General features: G+C 46.2%; 2 protein-coding genes across 2 annotated transcripts in view; one reads left to right on the forward strand and one right to left on the reverse strand.

The window, feature by feature from the left end:
- The window catches only part of LOC107039698, a 6450-nt gene extending 4173 nt beyond the window's left edge, over nucleotides 1–2277 (reverse strand). The window contains exon 1 of the mRNA XM_015259458.2: nucleotides 1779–2277. Within this exon, the coding sequence (XP_015114944.1) occupies nucleotides 1779–2277 (499 nt within the window). The remainder of the gene's footprint in view (nucleotides 1–1778) is intronic.
- Nucleotides 1–16380, forward strand: part of LOC107039700 (diuretic hormone class 2) — a 620828-nt gene that overhangs the window by 357109 nt on the left and 247339 nt on the right. The window lies entirely within an intron of this gene.

Genomic DNA, 16380 nt, shown 5'->3' on the forward strand with positions numbered 1-16380 from the left:
ACTCTGGTAGAATACCTCAAAGCATTCGCGACAGAGACCAAGGAATGGGACGAACTACTACCTTTTGCAGTACTGTCATACAATACCACAGTACATAGTGCAACCCAGTTTACCCCATTCGAATTGCTATACGGGAAAAAGGTCAGACTCCCATCTAACATCTGCGAAGAGGATCAAACCATCGAAACTTACAACGACTATGTAATTGATTTAATGCTTAAAATGGAGAAAATCCAAGAACTAGCGCACCAACATCTCCAAGCATCTAAATTGCGCTCAAAACAGCTATACGATAGAAACGCAAGACCAGTGGACATTAAAATTGGGCAGTTTGCTTACGTCCAAAAAGAACCAAAACTAGGCAAACTAGACCAAGCCTATACTGGGCCTTACGAAATAGTCGATATCACCGAGAAGGGGAATGTTTACCTCGAGAGCGAGGACGGTCATCGCTTCATGAAGCACCCGAATAAATTGAAACCCTGCAAAGACTAACCATTACTAGTGCTGCCCAGGGCTACCAACGATGCATTTCACCCATCAACACCCATGTTACAGAATATGCAGGAAAGAACCTCAGTATACGTGGACGGGTCTTGCTCATTCAACGGTATGACTAACGCTAAAGCAGGGATCGGAATCTGGTTCGGAGAAGGACATCCCCTAAACACTTACAAAACTCTCGACNTCGAGAGCGAGGACGCTCATCGCTTCATGAAGCATCCGAATAAATTGAAACCCTGCAAAGACTAACTATTACTAGTGCTGCCCAGGGCTACCAACGATGCATTTCACCCATCAACACCCATGTTACAGAATATGCAAAAAAAAGAACCTCAGTATACGTGGACGGGTCTTGCTCATTCAACGGTATGACTAACGCTAAAGCAGGGATCGGAATCTGGTTCGGAGAAGGACATCCCCTAAACACTTACAAAACTCTCGACGGAGTTCGTGCAACCAATATCATCGCAGAAACCGCAGCTGCTGTCGAAGCATGTAAGATTTGCCTCAGACATGATATCAACCACATCACAATNTCCTTAGATTCCGAGATTAGAATCCCAACGGACATCATCTTCACCCTCAAAAATCCCCCTTTCGGTACACAACTACTCCCCGTCACTCCAATCTTCATATGAACTAAAAAAAAAAACAAAATAATAAAAATAAAAATATGTATATATATATATTTTTTTGAATATATATATATATACATATATATATATATACATATATATATATTAATTATAAATAATTCGATTCACTAANGATAAAACATCAGCATAGCCGAACGATACCCAATAGCACCAATATTAAGTGACTTGCCAAAACCACTAAACCCAATGTCAACATTGAAACAACACGTCTTACCCAATCTCGACAAAGACCATCTGTTCGATGACTCGCTTCAAAGCACCATAGATGAAGCAGAGAGAATTGGATTGCATCACCAAGAAGACTACTACCATCGCATCTTTACAGCAACCAATGGCACCATCACACTAATCATATCACTCGTAGTTACCATGATGGGGTACAGTGCCTACAAAAAGGGATTCAATGTGCTTAGCATCCTCCGCTGCTGTTGCCGAAAAACTAGAAAATCAACTAGACAGGCGCCAAAAAAAACAGCAATCCGACGATCCCACATCCAAAGGGTCTACGAAACACCGATCAANGAGGAAACCAGGAAAAGAATTTAGCATCAGGTAACCATTTGATCATCCTGATAATACGCAGCCCACACCTTTCACAAATATAAAGTTTATCCAAACCTATCCTCCTCAATCTCTTCCAGTCCACATCACTTTCATCTTCAATATCACACTGTAAAGCCTCATTCACTCTAATCACCTCCCTCTTCCAGTTGAACCCATGTAGCTGATTTTCCATACGATCTCCCCCCATGACATCCACATAAGCATGGCATAACTCATGCAAAATAATCCTCACCAAAACCGTCCTACTGAGACCAGCAGAGAAAAGACATTCCTGCAGGAAAATCTTCCGCTGCAAGAAATCAGTGTATCCAAACGTGTCCTTAAAATCCTTGCTTCTCCACAAAGTATAACCACGCAGTTTTCCTCCGAAAAGCAATGTATCGAACACCCGCATCAGGGCACGATAGTCGGGATCCTCCCCAAGAACTCTCCCCACATACTCCATAAGACCCCGAGGAACGGTAGTTGCCCCCATGGGACGGTCACACCGGAAAAGATTAACACGTGCCTGCACCCCAAACAATCTCCTCCATTCACGCTTACAACCACGCATCTAAAATAACTAATCAATAAATTAATCAATTACCCTCACGAAATATCACAATACCACAATATCACACAAATATATACATAATAATTATCTTTCCTGAAGAACACAGCAGCAAATCAACCAATAACTCAAAATAACACCTGTTGCGACCCACGTGCTAATCAATCGGAAATAAAAATGGTGACCGATAAGCACTCATCGCCGTGACCCAGTGCCCCAGTGCCTCTGACGGCCGGATTTGCATATTAATTAATCCAGCCACGCCCCCACATTTACCGACAACACCTGTCAATCAAAAGCGCGCGATACCGACAGCAGATTGAAGAATCTACAAGCGTGCCAATCCAATTTTCGATTCCTTATAAAATAAAATACAAAAAAAAATAATAATCTGATTCGTTTCTCTCTGATAAGATTTCCTTCACCATAAAAAAAAACATGGGAAAAGAAAGCTTCTCAGCGGGGGCTGTAATGTCCAAATTATTTTAATTTGATTTTATCGCCTAAAATACCCGAAATTGTAGCGACTTAAATATTACTTTTCAACGTACATGAACGATGCCAGTGACCAGAGAATGCGCAACGTATGCATTTCTCAGGGGCCAACAGCACCCCAAAATGCAAGTTGAAAAAAAAAAATACAAAGAACAAAAGTTAGTTCGATGACCGAAGAATAAAGAAATGAAAATGACACCTCCCCCACTCTGGGATCCGGCCAATCGAACTTTTCCAAATCAGTCTCTAAAAACCCTCTCGCGAGTGACTATCAATTTCTTGGTGGAAAATTTCTTTGGAATCGGTCTGACTTTTGTTCGGTTTTCGAATAGAGTAATTAAAAATCGAACTATTCTCGAATAATAGTAGAGAATAGAAACCGGCAATAGATCAGGAATACAGTATTCTTTAACCGACGGTAAAAGTGTTTCTTACAAGTGAAGAGAACTTGTTGTGAACGACCGGTGGGTGTGGCTCAATTAGTTATAAGTGCTGGACATTTAAATTCTAACAATATAAAACCAAATTTCTCATAATAAGTGGAAGAAAGGCTTCTCGCCTAAGTATTTGTGATAGTTTACTGGCAGAGAAACGTGGCAGGATTGCCCTAGGAATCCACAGTCAAAAAGTTGACACCGCAATAGGATAAGGATTATAAATATCAAAATTATGTGAGTCCAATGAACAATCAAATCATAATAAATTCGATCACGGAAATAATTGCAAGGATAGAGATAGAAATTCTATTGATTTACTCATTGTTTTTGTGACCTAACGAAAAGTAAATAAATAAATACGTGAACTGAACTAACTTCAATTCTCTTCTTGTCTTTCCTATTTTTGAATAAACCAAAATTTACATCTATTATCAATTCTCCAAGGTAAGAATATAAAAAAAAGCTTAGCGTCGTCCAAAATTTCAATTAAACAAATTCTAGCTTTATTAAGGAAAATTAATGAAAAGTAAATAAAGTTGTTCCTCGACGCTGATAACGTCTTCGGACATAACAATTACAAAGATGGGGATGAAATTCGGAATCTATCCTGAATAGGGATCTCTGATTGCATGAAACATGTCAGCATTTCAGTTTACATGTTTCAAAAAGAATTGATACTTTTTCTGAAATCTCAATTTGAGAAGATTGATAAAATTCATTACATTTCTGATGGGGCGCCATCCCAATTCAAGGATAAAAATGCGTTCGTGAGTTTGCTTTATCATAAGAAAGATTTCGAAATTCCAGCTGCATAGAATTTTTTCCCCACAGCTCATGGAAAAACCGCGTCTGATGGTCTAGGGGGCTCATTCAAAAGGAACGCCTGCCGAGCTAGTCTCCAAGGACTTATAAATATCACAGTAGCTCAATCTTTATATGAGTGGTCTCACTCTAATGAGAGAAACGTGAAATTTGAATTCGTACCCAATTCACAATATGAGTTGACTAAGCAAATTCTGGAACCTAGAACAGCAAGAGCATTGGGAATTCCTGGGACGAAAAAATTCCATGCAATGATTCCTGGAGAGGTTGATACCCTAGTGTCTCAAATTTATGGCAAAGCCACAAAGTTCGTGGAAATGAAACTCCTTCGTACGGAGAAGTGATCGGGAACTTCTGGTAGCTTAAGTAATGTGAATGGGAGAGCTGATGATTCATTATCTGTATTTTGTTGGTATAAATGACACCACGTTCAGCTCTATTTCAAGTCGGATACTATATTGTCGCAAAGAATTTCGATAAAATTGAGTGGATTCTGTAATCCTTGAAAAAAAAATTTCCCAAGTTTTGAATTTCATTTATTAGAAGGGTAAGATCTTCAGTGCAGGAAAATTTGAAAAGTGATTTCGATCGGAAATTTTCCGAGCTTTTCAATAGAATTTTTTTTTTTTTTCAACGTGGGGAACACCTCGAAATCGGCGTTTCAAACCATTCCAAGCCCTTTCCACACTAAAGGAGTTGAAAAAAAAATTGACGCCTGATCAATTCATTTTTGATAACTTTTAATGCTTGAAAAATTGAATTGAAATTTTTTTTACCGAAATCTTCATTTCACTCTTACTCAGCCAATGTTTGAGATAGAGGGCTGAGTGAGTGTTTATTTTCTTTTATTTCACGTATATTATTGCAATTAAATGCGAAATCCAGGTTCGGAAAAATGACGAGAACACCTTGTGCTGATATTTGGTGGAATCGCCCCAATATTAAATAAATATTTCTGCCGGGCTGAGACGGGAGCAAGCTTATTGAGAACCGTTATGTGATGAGATGATTGCTGGAGGGTAATGTCTCGCAACAGTGTTAATGCAGGTATCAAACCTGTCTTCCAACCCTATGGAGCGTCTAAACATGTGCTCGGCAAGGTATCCGTGGAAGTACACTGCACTTATGGCACATCACTTCACTAATAACACATTTCGGTCTGTGAGGAACTGAGGGACTCGCTTCAGATCTGAACACGAATCGAATCGCTCATCCAGCTTCATGTCTACCGCACAACAGAGTTGCCACATCTGAGAACACAGTTCGTATTCTATATATACGGCACCCAGTCTTCCGAATAATACGACAAACGGTACGTATTAATTTGGTTGACCTAATGCCGCTGCCTTTATTGCGTACATCATAATATTCATCACCTCTTAATCTTCAAAGACCCACTTCCGACACTCAATTCAATCTTTGAAACCCTTGAAATTCCTTCATTTATCGAATATTGTACGCGATAAATGAATTTCATATGGGGCCGTCTTTCTTAACATTTACCGAAAATCGGGAAATGTAAAAATAAAGAAACTTTAGTTGAATGGAAAAATACCTCGTATAGAATTTAGCCACATGAGTCAAATACAATCTCAAAATCTCAAATTTTCATTAAAAAAAATTTATTTATGAAGACTGAGTGTAGACGAGTAGTCGTTAAGAGAGTGATATGTGCGAAGGGGAAAATATAGGGAGTCTGGAAAGGATAGGGGGTCTTCGCCGATGATCACTCAGCAATATCTAGCAGCTGGATTTCCGGAGGATCTATCGACAGGACGAAGTCCTTTGTGACGAAAACCCGTGGAAATATGACGGTTAAACCAAAATAAAAAGGATAGAAAACTCTGGGGAAGCAATATGCCACTCAAAAGGTGCAATCGTACCTCCAGCTTCGAGCTTGATCTCCATTAGGAGCGTCGTGAGGTCATCTGAATTCCAGGAAGCTCACGAGCTACTTATTTTCGGTTTTCAGGAGTTTCGAGTCAACGAAAAGCCTTAAATTGATCAATTAAATCATTGAGGAACTTTACTGAAGAAGATCACTCTATTGAGGCTGCTATTCGCTCGGATAAAGGATTATGCCGCCATGTAGACTGCTGCTACATCCACGACGCCGGAGAGCGGATGTGCACTTATTTTCATGCTTTCTTCCCATCTTATGCCCTTAATCTGGCCTCAAACACTTCATAAACCGTCTGCGACCGATCGGGAACTAATTAAACACACGAATGGTGGGTTAATTGTGCTCCAAAGTCTGTCATTGTCAGAGAGGGCACAACGGCGTCACTTCGTGCGACTGAGCCACGTGACTGGCTCTCGCCGGTTTAGTCGGTGATTTTTCACTGAAAACGGGGCTCACTAGGTTGTTCAACATTCAAGGAGAGGTCGTAGGTCCTGACAATCATTCTCTGCACTCCATGGTGCATTTTCACCCATCCAGGCAAGTTTTGGCGGATGCATCTCGACCTCGATTATTCCGAAGGCCTGTGCATCTTTTCTGGGTAAAACGCTTTGGGCTCACTACTGAAAAGTGCACTTCTCTTCAAAGGAGAACCTTACCATAATTCTTTGTGTGGCCTCCGTCATGTCCCCCGGCCAAACATTCTGGATCCTCGTCATTTCAAACAGTCTTCACTATCCTTTGATCAACAGTTAGTGTCGAACTCTTGTTTCTAAACTGGCCGCCAGTTCGCAGCTGAGTGGCGCGACTGGCGCACTGTCCAGCTGTCACTGGGGGTTTTACGTGTCGATACATGTGGACAAGCGCGCGCGACGTTCAATTCAAATGTACGGAAACTACTGTTTTGACTGAATTGTGTACTTAGTCTTAATATTCATAATTAAATGTTTTTATTATTGTGGGGCTTTTATCTTTACAAGCGAGAATGTACCATAGATAATTATTAATCGGAAACCATTATTCTGAACCGGAGAAAAATCGGAAATAGCGAAAAACAGGCAGTTAGTCACCTTATCTTCACGCAAAAGCACTTTTCACCTGAGTGAGTGCACTTTTCATTACTGTCACTCTTCTGGGAGTTATTGGGGAATCACCATAACTGAAACCATAGAAACATAACCGTAAGTAACTTATGGCGATCCATGTTGCTGAGTGGGTTAGTTTCATTTACTCGGCCTTCCAACCGTACGAATGATTCAAAGAACCCCACGAAATGCGTAAGCCAGAGAGCGTGAGCATTTCAGCTCAACCTCAGCGATCAGTAACGTACACCCAACGGGATCAATGAGATCTCACCGGGAAGCTCAGTATCTCGGCCATAAACCACAGTAGATACTCGTTCTACTCAGAATTCGCGTGAATAAAAAAAAATTAAAGAGATAAAACAGTAAATACGAATGTTGTAACGAGATTTTCTCGTTACGGGTTGAAATCCCCTTAAAAAGATATGTAAACTCTTAACTTAGTGAAGAGAGACAGTTAGTGACATCTAGAGGGGGCTGAAGAAAGCCGGGACTAGATGAATTCAGCGACAAACCGATGAAAGACCTAAGGCATAGCGGTTATGGGTGAAACCGCGACCCCTGGAGGTCTGAAGGACGTTACTAGACTACCGCTATTTTGGAATTCGCCCAGCATGTGCTAGGGGAAAAGGGGCCGACGTACCGGCTGTCCAACTGGGCGATTCCATAGGCTATGTCAGAGTAGACTAGGGACCAACGGCCAGGTGAGAGGACTGGTGCCCCCAGGATCCCGTTGGGTTGATTAGGGGGGATAGGGTAACGGAATGACCTATCGTCGCTGAGATATCCAGACTAGGGGGAGAAGGCCCTAGTAAGATTCTGAGTTAGTCGAACGCGGACGCTCGAGCGGGGAAGTTGAAAGGATTTCTCCAAGTTATACTGTGGTGGTGGCCTAAAAGATGGCCACGGGAATGGTGGGTGAATAGCTCAGCGCAGCCGGGTGCATAACTGATTGTAGCGAACGTAGGGGGATGCTCCTGCATTCGGGAGGAGAAAGCCTACTGAGAAAGTGAAAAACCCTCCAGGACGAGTGTAAATTCAATTTGCATGGATGATTAGGCCGTGAGGCTTAATTTCCAGCCTGAAATGATGGCTGGTGACGTTTGGCATAGGATACTCCTGGTGGACCTCGCTCACTCTACCGTGTCACCCTGATGCTAGCTGGGCAACCCTTTGCCTGGCCACAGAAGTCCTCTGAATGGACGAGTTGGCCGCAGAGGCCGATTTTCGTCGAACCTCCCGTGAAGGTTCGGCTGGCGCCCGATTATTGAGCTATAGAAACGGCATAAAAAGTAGTTTGGATTTTTCCTGGGTGAACAACCCGGAAAAATATCTTTACAAAATGGTGCCCGATGTGGGGCCACGCCAATGGAGTAGAAAGAAAACACTGAAAATCTGGGTAAGTGGGAATTATCGAACAGATAATACGAGGAGAATCGAGAAATTGATTCCCTTCGAAGGTAACGAATTTCATTTATTGCTTGAAAAGGGAAACATCGAATTCGAAAAGCACGAAATTTTTGTCGTGGGGAGATTTTCTCAGAAACTCGATGTTTTATCTCCTCGACACCCGGGGAGATGACCTTGAGAGGACGAGTTTATTTTCCCCGACGAAAATTCGAAACTATCGATCTTTCGCTTGGGAGGGATTGTTCCGGCTGCTCTGAGTGCTGTTCTCCTCGCCACCCGGAGGGGGATAATCTCAGGTGCGGGGCATTTCCCTTCTTCGACCGGAAAATCGAGGAAAGCGAGTGAAAAACGGTGAGAATTCTGGAAAATTGAATTCTCCTCTCATAAACATGCAACAATGCTGAAAGACGCATTTACCGACGCCCGGTAAAGAAGACTATCCTGAAGAAGGATAGCATTACCGACTGCAGGTGTCGGCGGTACGGGTTCCGCCTGCGAGGGCGAGCCATGCGACGGACAAATCGCGTGGAAAATGAAATTGACACCTCTGATTGATGTAGATCAAGGGTGTTCAAAAGGACTACCTAAATATGGAAATTTAGGTCGGCGTTCAGGTCACTAGGGGGGACCACCAGCGGCGATTAATCAAATTGATACGTGCCCTAATCCCCCCACCCTCAACACCTGTGAAATTGGGGAAATGGCCACGGGAAGCGTCCTTTTCCGTTTTGACCGCGTAGACGACAAGACGTGAGAATTTCTTGATGCTCCCCGGAGACGAACATTAAGATCAGTGCACGTGGTGAAATACCCGTGAAAAATGCAGGACGAAACACTGGACAGCTTGGTGCAGCAGGTGGTGAAAACTGCCGAAGGAGCCCGAAGAGGTAAGTCAGACTCTCCGGAATCCGAAGTTAACCTCCAGGGTGCAAAATCCCTGGAAGGAAAGAGCGGATGGCTCCTCAGTACCGCAAGGCACTGAGGAAACCGCCTCATTAGATCTTATGGCCCTTTCTATTACAGATCGGGACTTGACGGAGGCAGGGCAGGCCGAGATGGCTTTGCTGATGACGATCGACGAGGAGGGTGAAATTCCGTTAGTAAAGACAAATCAGTATCAGTTGTAATGTGCCTTGACCTTGTGTATTTTCTCTCTCCCTCTTGCTCAAAATAGAGTTTATATTTATAGTCTTTGAACACCTCAACTACCATCTTTTCTCAGTGTAAGAGTTTTCCAGACTGACTTTTTTGAAAAACAAAGCACTCAATGAGACTTTAGACTGATATTATTAAGCATTGGTTGCTATATTGTCGTTTCAACGTGGCACAGGGATTACGGGGCATGTACGGATCTCTAACCTCTTGAGGCGGTGTCTCAAGTGGTAGAGATTACCACGACAGCTCCGTCTCCAGTCACAGAAGCAACCTGGGCGAAAACCCCGGATGAGAAGGACGCCTTGGCGAGGGGTTTGGCGGTCATACTGGTCGAGCACCCCGAGTTGATGGCAACGATGCTCGCACAGTTGCCACAATTTAACCCGGGGCCCTCCACGTCGGCTGTGCCGCCGCCTCCTCCCCAAGAGCAGATGGAGGTGGAGGACGAAAAATCCTCCTATGTGTGGGTCACGAAGCACGGGCGAAAATCCCGTGTTCCGACCTCGAGGACGAGGAACACCCCTGCAGCCCCAGCGCTGGTCCCTGAGGCCAAGGAGAGGAGCTCCAAGGCCAAGGGGAAACTGCCGAAAGGCAAGAAGGAGAAGGGGGAGAAGACGCCAGGGCGGAAAACCCTGAGAGGAGAGGGCCGGATGCTGAGGCGAGGGAGGTGTACTCCCAGGTCCTTCAGCACGGAGAGGAGGGAGCCACAGAGGAAGTTGGGATGAAAATTCCCATACATAAGGCCTCTGAAGACCAGAGGATGATCCAGGAATTTCCTCTTGTCGACAGCACCCCTGGTGTGAAGGAGACCCGCAGAGTGCCCAAGCAGCTCCCAATTCCCGCACGCCTATGCTGGAATTGCAGGAAGGAGGGGCATGAGAGCAGAGATTGTTCTGCCCCGTATCGGCCGCACTGCAGGAAGTGCGGAATTCCGTGCCCCGGGCCGTATTGCAAGTCCTGTGCTGAAAAGTACAGGACCGAGGGACCCTGGTGTCCAGCCTGCGGGCAAAACATCCCCAGGGCCGACCTGAGAAAGCTACAGAAGCAGCTCAAGACGGAGAGGAGGGCCAAAGCGGCAGAGAGTGCCGCCTCACGCACACCCAAGAGGAGGGCCGAGACACGCCCCCAGCCGAGGCGAAGGGAAGGCCCCAATTACGTGGTGCAGGGCGAAAGACTCCAAACTCCAGCCGAGAGGGTTGAGAGACACCCCGCAGGGCAAACTCGGGAGTGGAGAGTCAGGTCCTGCAAGCTCCGAAGGAAGGAAAGGAGAAACTACGAGAGCGAGCTGTGAGAGCGAGAACTCCAGGAGGGGGCAGACAAGGAGGGTGCAATCCCCTCTGAAGCTAGGGGAAAGACAGAGGAGGAGGCCATGGAGGAATGTCCCTAGGCAAGTGGGGTGAAAAACCCCACGGATGAATTTTTTGGGAAATTTTGTTTCTCAAAAATGTACGAAGGTCCTCGGTTTGCAAAATGACCAGGATAAAGATACGTCGGTATGCCCACGAAAGTGTACAACCGACGAAGGAAAGGGGTGAAAGCCCCAATACAAATAAATTATTCATATTTGCATGTGAATCGGGTAGTAGGCGCCATCTAGTGCCTCCCCGATAAAAGTAACAACTGTCGGTAACCCACCACGGTTGAATGGCAGTCGGTAAAGCAGAAATCTTCCTTGTCGGCTGACAAGGAAAGTACCGGCTGGTGAAAAATGCCACTAGATGGCGCCACCTCAGTGGAAAAAATACTGAAAACGCCGAGGAAGGATCTTTTAGTTGGAAAATACCCCACAGTACCGCTAAAGGCAGGAAATGGAGTATTTTTCAAATACACAAGAAAGAAAAGCCCAATAAAAGAGCGAAGAAAAGGAAAAGTGACTGAAAAGACATGGAATACCTCCAGAAATATCCTGAAACGTCTGAAATGGCGGGAAAAGACAGGGACAATATAGATAATCGCCCAGAACTAGTGAGTTTTCGTTCGAAAATACTCACTAGATGATCCTGGAAATTGATAGGGGCTTTTACTGGATAAGTAAAATTCCCCAAGAGCCTCCACAGTAACCGCCGACCCAAAGGAGGGGGCGCCACATACTCGGAAAGGGAACAAGAGTAGGGAGGCCCCCCCACTCTGGAGTGCAGAGTATAAAAGTAGCTGCCGAGCTCCCAGAAAACTCTTTTCTGTCGTAAAGGCAGAGGTTGAATAAGCCTCCTGAACTTACGAAAAACTCCCTGGGCTAGAAATGGCGCCAAAGAAGGATTTGCTGAATAAGTAAACGGAAGTGGGAGGGGAGGAGAAAACCCCTGAGGCTCCGGTGGAACCGAAAAGTTCAGAAATGGATCCCAAAAAGGGAGCCAGAAAAAAAACGCAGAGGAGTCACACTGGAAAAGTGACGACCTCTGAGAGTAGTGGTGGAGAATCCGAGGCTGAAAAAGTCTCGAAATCTAAACCAGAGAAAAAGGGGGCGCTCTCGGAGAAGGAGAGGGCTAAAAGGCCAATCAGTCCGCTCGCGACGGATTGGAGCCTTCCCATGCCAAAGGACCGGCCAAGCCAAGGAGCTGAAAGGTCATCAGAAGACCTAGCCTCTCGAATGGCGATATTGAAAATCTTCGCTGAGGAAGCGAAGAGGTTGGAAAAACAGCTCCTGACTTCAGGATTGATAGGAGCTGCAGCCCGTCCCCGCAGAGGGCGAGGGAGACTAAAAGGCAGCAAAACCAGTAGCCGAAATACTAGTGGAGCCACGACTCCGACGGACGGAATTCCGGGCGTGACGGTAACTAACGCCAGGCCAACGGCTGAGGAGATACTTGCTCAGGTGCAAAAACTGAGCAGGGAAGTGAGGGGACAATTGGGGCCAGCAATGGCCAACCCTCAAGAGAAGATCCGAGGACCAGAGCCTGAGGTTCCGAGACAGTCTCCCACAAATCCTCCAGGGCGAACAGCCCCAGGAAATGATTATGGGAGAAATGACCGATACGGACGCCGCAGAGAGCGTCGTAGGCAAGTCTCCGAGTCGACTACTACGGAGAGCGATTTTTACCGCCGCGAGGATCGTAAAAATCGCTATGAGAGCTCCGCCAAAGCCCTGGATTACTTAACCAGGTGGGGCATAACGTTCTCTGGGCAACCAGATGAAGACGTTGAGGAGTTTATCTCCGCGATTGATGATGCGAGAGACGCAATCCGCATTAAGGAACGCGATCTCGTAAAGATCCTGAAAGGGGTCCTCAAGAAGAATGCCCTCTCGTGGTATCGCCACGTGGAGATTTTCTCTTAGGAAGACGCGTGCTACGCCCTCCATGAAAGATTCGGAGCGCTGGATTTCTAGCAAGCATTGCACAAGGAAATTTCCGACCGCCAACAAGGCGCAGAAGAAAGTGTAGGGGCGTTCATAGCAAATATGAACGGCTTGTTTGGACGCACTCGACCCCTGTGGTCCGAGGAAAAGCAGCTAACGTATATCTACAACAATATGTTGCCGAAGTACATCGTTGGCTACACCCTCGGCCCAGCGTCGAGATTGAAAGAATTAGAGAGGCACGCTTTACGTCAGGAGAAATTAATTCTCTCCGAGCTTACGTGGCGACCCCCTCTAAAACCAGAACATGCCCTGTGCCCAAGCTTCGCATACCGAGACCCGAGCTATGTCCAAAAAAGCTCGAGCTTCGTGAATAAAGACCCGAGACATCTCAGAGCTTATAAGAAGCCATCTGTGAGGGCACTCGAGATGGAAGAGCACAACGAGCCCATAGAGACTGTAGAAGTCATCTATGACGAGCTCGAGTTGCAGGGAACTGAAGCAGCACACGCCTTGCAAAGTCGTGATGCTCCTTCAGGGAGGGGTGGACATGCTGGTTTCACCGGGCACTTGTTGGTGTGTCGCAATTGCGATCGAGTGGGCCACACGTTCAGGTTTTGCACCGCCGAATGAACCGTATTTTTTTACGGATGCGGTGCCAAAGGCGTGCACTTGCCAAAGTGCCCAAAATGCCGTCCAAAAAACGGGAATCCGGCAGCGTAAGTGACGAAAATTCGTCTGCGCCGCCGGAAGTCTCGGGGAAAATGGAGAGAAACTCAGTGGAAGAGGTGGAAAATTCCTCAGCAACTGTAGGAAGGATGATCATAGCCCAGAGGTCGAAGAAACTGCGCTACAAAGGGCAGAAATGCCCGCGGCAGTGGCAGAAGAGTCTCGAGAGGAGAAGAGAGTGGAAAAACTCTCTCTAGAATCCGTGACGGACCCCATTGCATTGTCATCGCCCGAAATGAGCTCTGATCTGGAGTTTTTCAAACAGGCGATGAAAGAAGTAAAGACATTGCCTTTCACGTGAATACTGAAATTCACGGAAGGAAAATACGCGCTCTAGTGGACTCTGGGGCATCTCGTACCTTCGCTGGAGAAGCGGGGATCGAGCTGCTGAGCGAGCTAGGCGTCAGTGCGAGAAGAATACCACCGAGAAGAGTTCTAGTGGCGAATAGTCAACTAGAGGTGGTAAAGGAGGCCTCTAAAATACCTCTGGTATTAGGGGGAAGACCCGTCATAGTTGAAATTCTTTGGATGGCTTCACTAGCCGAGGATTTCATACTGGGATCGGACTCTTTGAGAGAAGCACGGATGGTCATTGATTTCTTTAACCAATCCTGGTTCTTTAGAGACAAACCTGACGAAAAATTCAAGTTTATCTCAGTGGACCGAGCCTGCCCCATAACTGTGTAAAGGCTTGAAGGTACCTGGAGAGGAGCAAAATAGCCAACTCCAGAGGCTCCTGGATGAAAAGATTCCAGTGCATGAAGGAAGTTCACCGATTTCCAAGCTACCACCCCACAAGATTGACGTGGGAGGGCACGAACCTATCCGACAAAGGGTCAGAGTCGTGTTCAGACACGACCCATTAAACTATCAATGTGGAAGGAAGTAGATGAGATGCTTCGAGATGGAGTCATCAAGCCATCCAAAAGTGTGTAACGAGATTTTCTCATTACGGTAAACTGTTTTACCAACACGAAAACCCATGAGTTAAAAATGGTTAGAGTGAGGGACAGAGAGAGAGCGACATCTAACGCCAGCTGAAGAAGCTGAGCGAGAGATGAGAGTGACATCGAACGGCGGTTTCAGTGAACTGCGCGTGAGGTGAATAGACCAATCAAATAATGCCAAGAGACGTGGTTTGGGTGAAACCATACTTCTGAACATTTTAGAGAAACTGTCGATACCCTGTCGCCTTATCTAGAAACTCGCCCAGCTGTGTTTGGAGGAAACGGGCCAACGTACTGGCGTTCCAACTGGGCGATTCTAGAGGCGCTATCGACTTAGACTAGGGACCAACGGCTAGGTGAGAGGACTAGCGCCCCCTCGATTGCCGTCGAGCTGATTGGTGGTGGTGGGGTAACGGATGACCCACCGCCGCTGAGATGTTCAGACTAGGGGGAGACGGCCCTAGTAGATTTCGAGACTGTCGGTGACAGGCGCTGGAGTCGAGCGGATGTAAATCGTCCGGTCCTCGATGACGGTTGGAAGTGGCATTAGTCCATTATGAATTATGGGGGTCCGTTGTGAGGACAAGGTCCGGAACAGCGAGAGAATGGGACGCTTCGGCGTCCCAAACAGAAGGATCGGATTACTTTGAGGACGTGGAGTGTTTTAATTCCATGTTCTCAGGTATCCATCACCTCAGACGAAAGAAGTGGTGTTGGTGTGGATCCGTGGGCCGGGAGTTAGGCCGACTCCTCGAAGCCCGATCGCACGTACCTCCACGACGAGTACTCTGGGTGTTGGCCCGCGATGATAGTGCTTTTACCGAGCATTGAGGTTGAGTTGGGGTGGGCACAGGTGGGTGAGAACAAGTCTCCGGATACCTNGGTGTTGGCCCGCGATGATAGTGCTTTTACCGAGCATTGAGGTTGAGTTGGGGTGGGCACAGGTGGGTGAGAACAAGTCTCCGGCTACCTGTGTCGCATGTGCCTCTCAGTGTTCGGCGCTCCGAGGAGTGAGAAGGATTCGCAAGTGATGGTCGACTTCTCCAGGGTTGAGCCACTCTGGAGAGTAAAGGAATACTTCAGAGGAATGAAAACATCCTCGGCGAAAGATACATGGGGGAATAGCTTCTGGAAGATACGCTTAATCGAAGTCTCTCGGCTGAAAAGACAAGAAGCGATCGAGTGAAATACTCCTAGTATGGTGAACCTCGCCCACTCTACCTTTTTACGCTGATGCTGGCTCGGCATTGTTAGCCCCGCCACGAAAAGTCCTCGGGGTAGACGAGTTATCCTCTGAGGCCGATTTACCGTTGGATTTTCCGTGAAAATCCAGCTGGCGCCCGACTTAATTGAGCGATAGAGGAGATGTCCAAAATAGTTTGGGATAATTGCTGGTGGAGCACCGGTAAAAATCCTTGACAAGTGACTGGAATAGTCTCGTAGTGGTGGTTAAGAAAGCCAGTGGAAAATATCGGTTTTGTATCGATTTCCACCGGGTAAATGAAGTAACGAAAAAGGATGCTTACCCGTTTGCAAATATGACCAGCATCCTTACTGAGTTGCGACAGGCCAATTATATCACGACACTCGACTTGCCGCGTATTGGCAAATACCGTTGGCAGAGGACTCGAAAGAGATCACTGCATTCACGGTGCCGGGAAGAGGGTTTTTTCAGTTTGAACGCATGCCGTACGGACTGACACATGTACCCGCTACATTCCAAAGAGCCTTGGACAAATTGATCGGTCCAGAGATGTATCCCCACGCGTTCGTGTCCTTGGATGATATCATTATCGTCTCAAGGACATTTGAGGAACACCTCACATGGTTGGGA

Source organism: Diachasma alloeum, unplaced genomic scaffold, assembly GCF_001412515.2.
Source record: "Diachasma alloeum isolate Michigan unplaced genomic scaffold, Dall2.0 Dall_scaffold_00304, whole genome shotgun sequence".
Lineage (NCBI taxonomy): Eukaryota > Metazoa > Arthropoda > Insecta > Hymenoptera > Braconidae > Diachasma > Diachasma alloeum.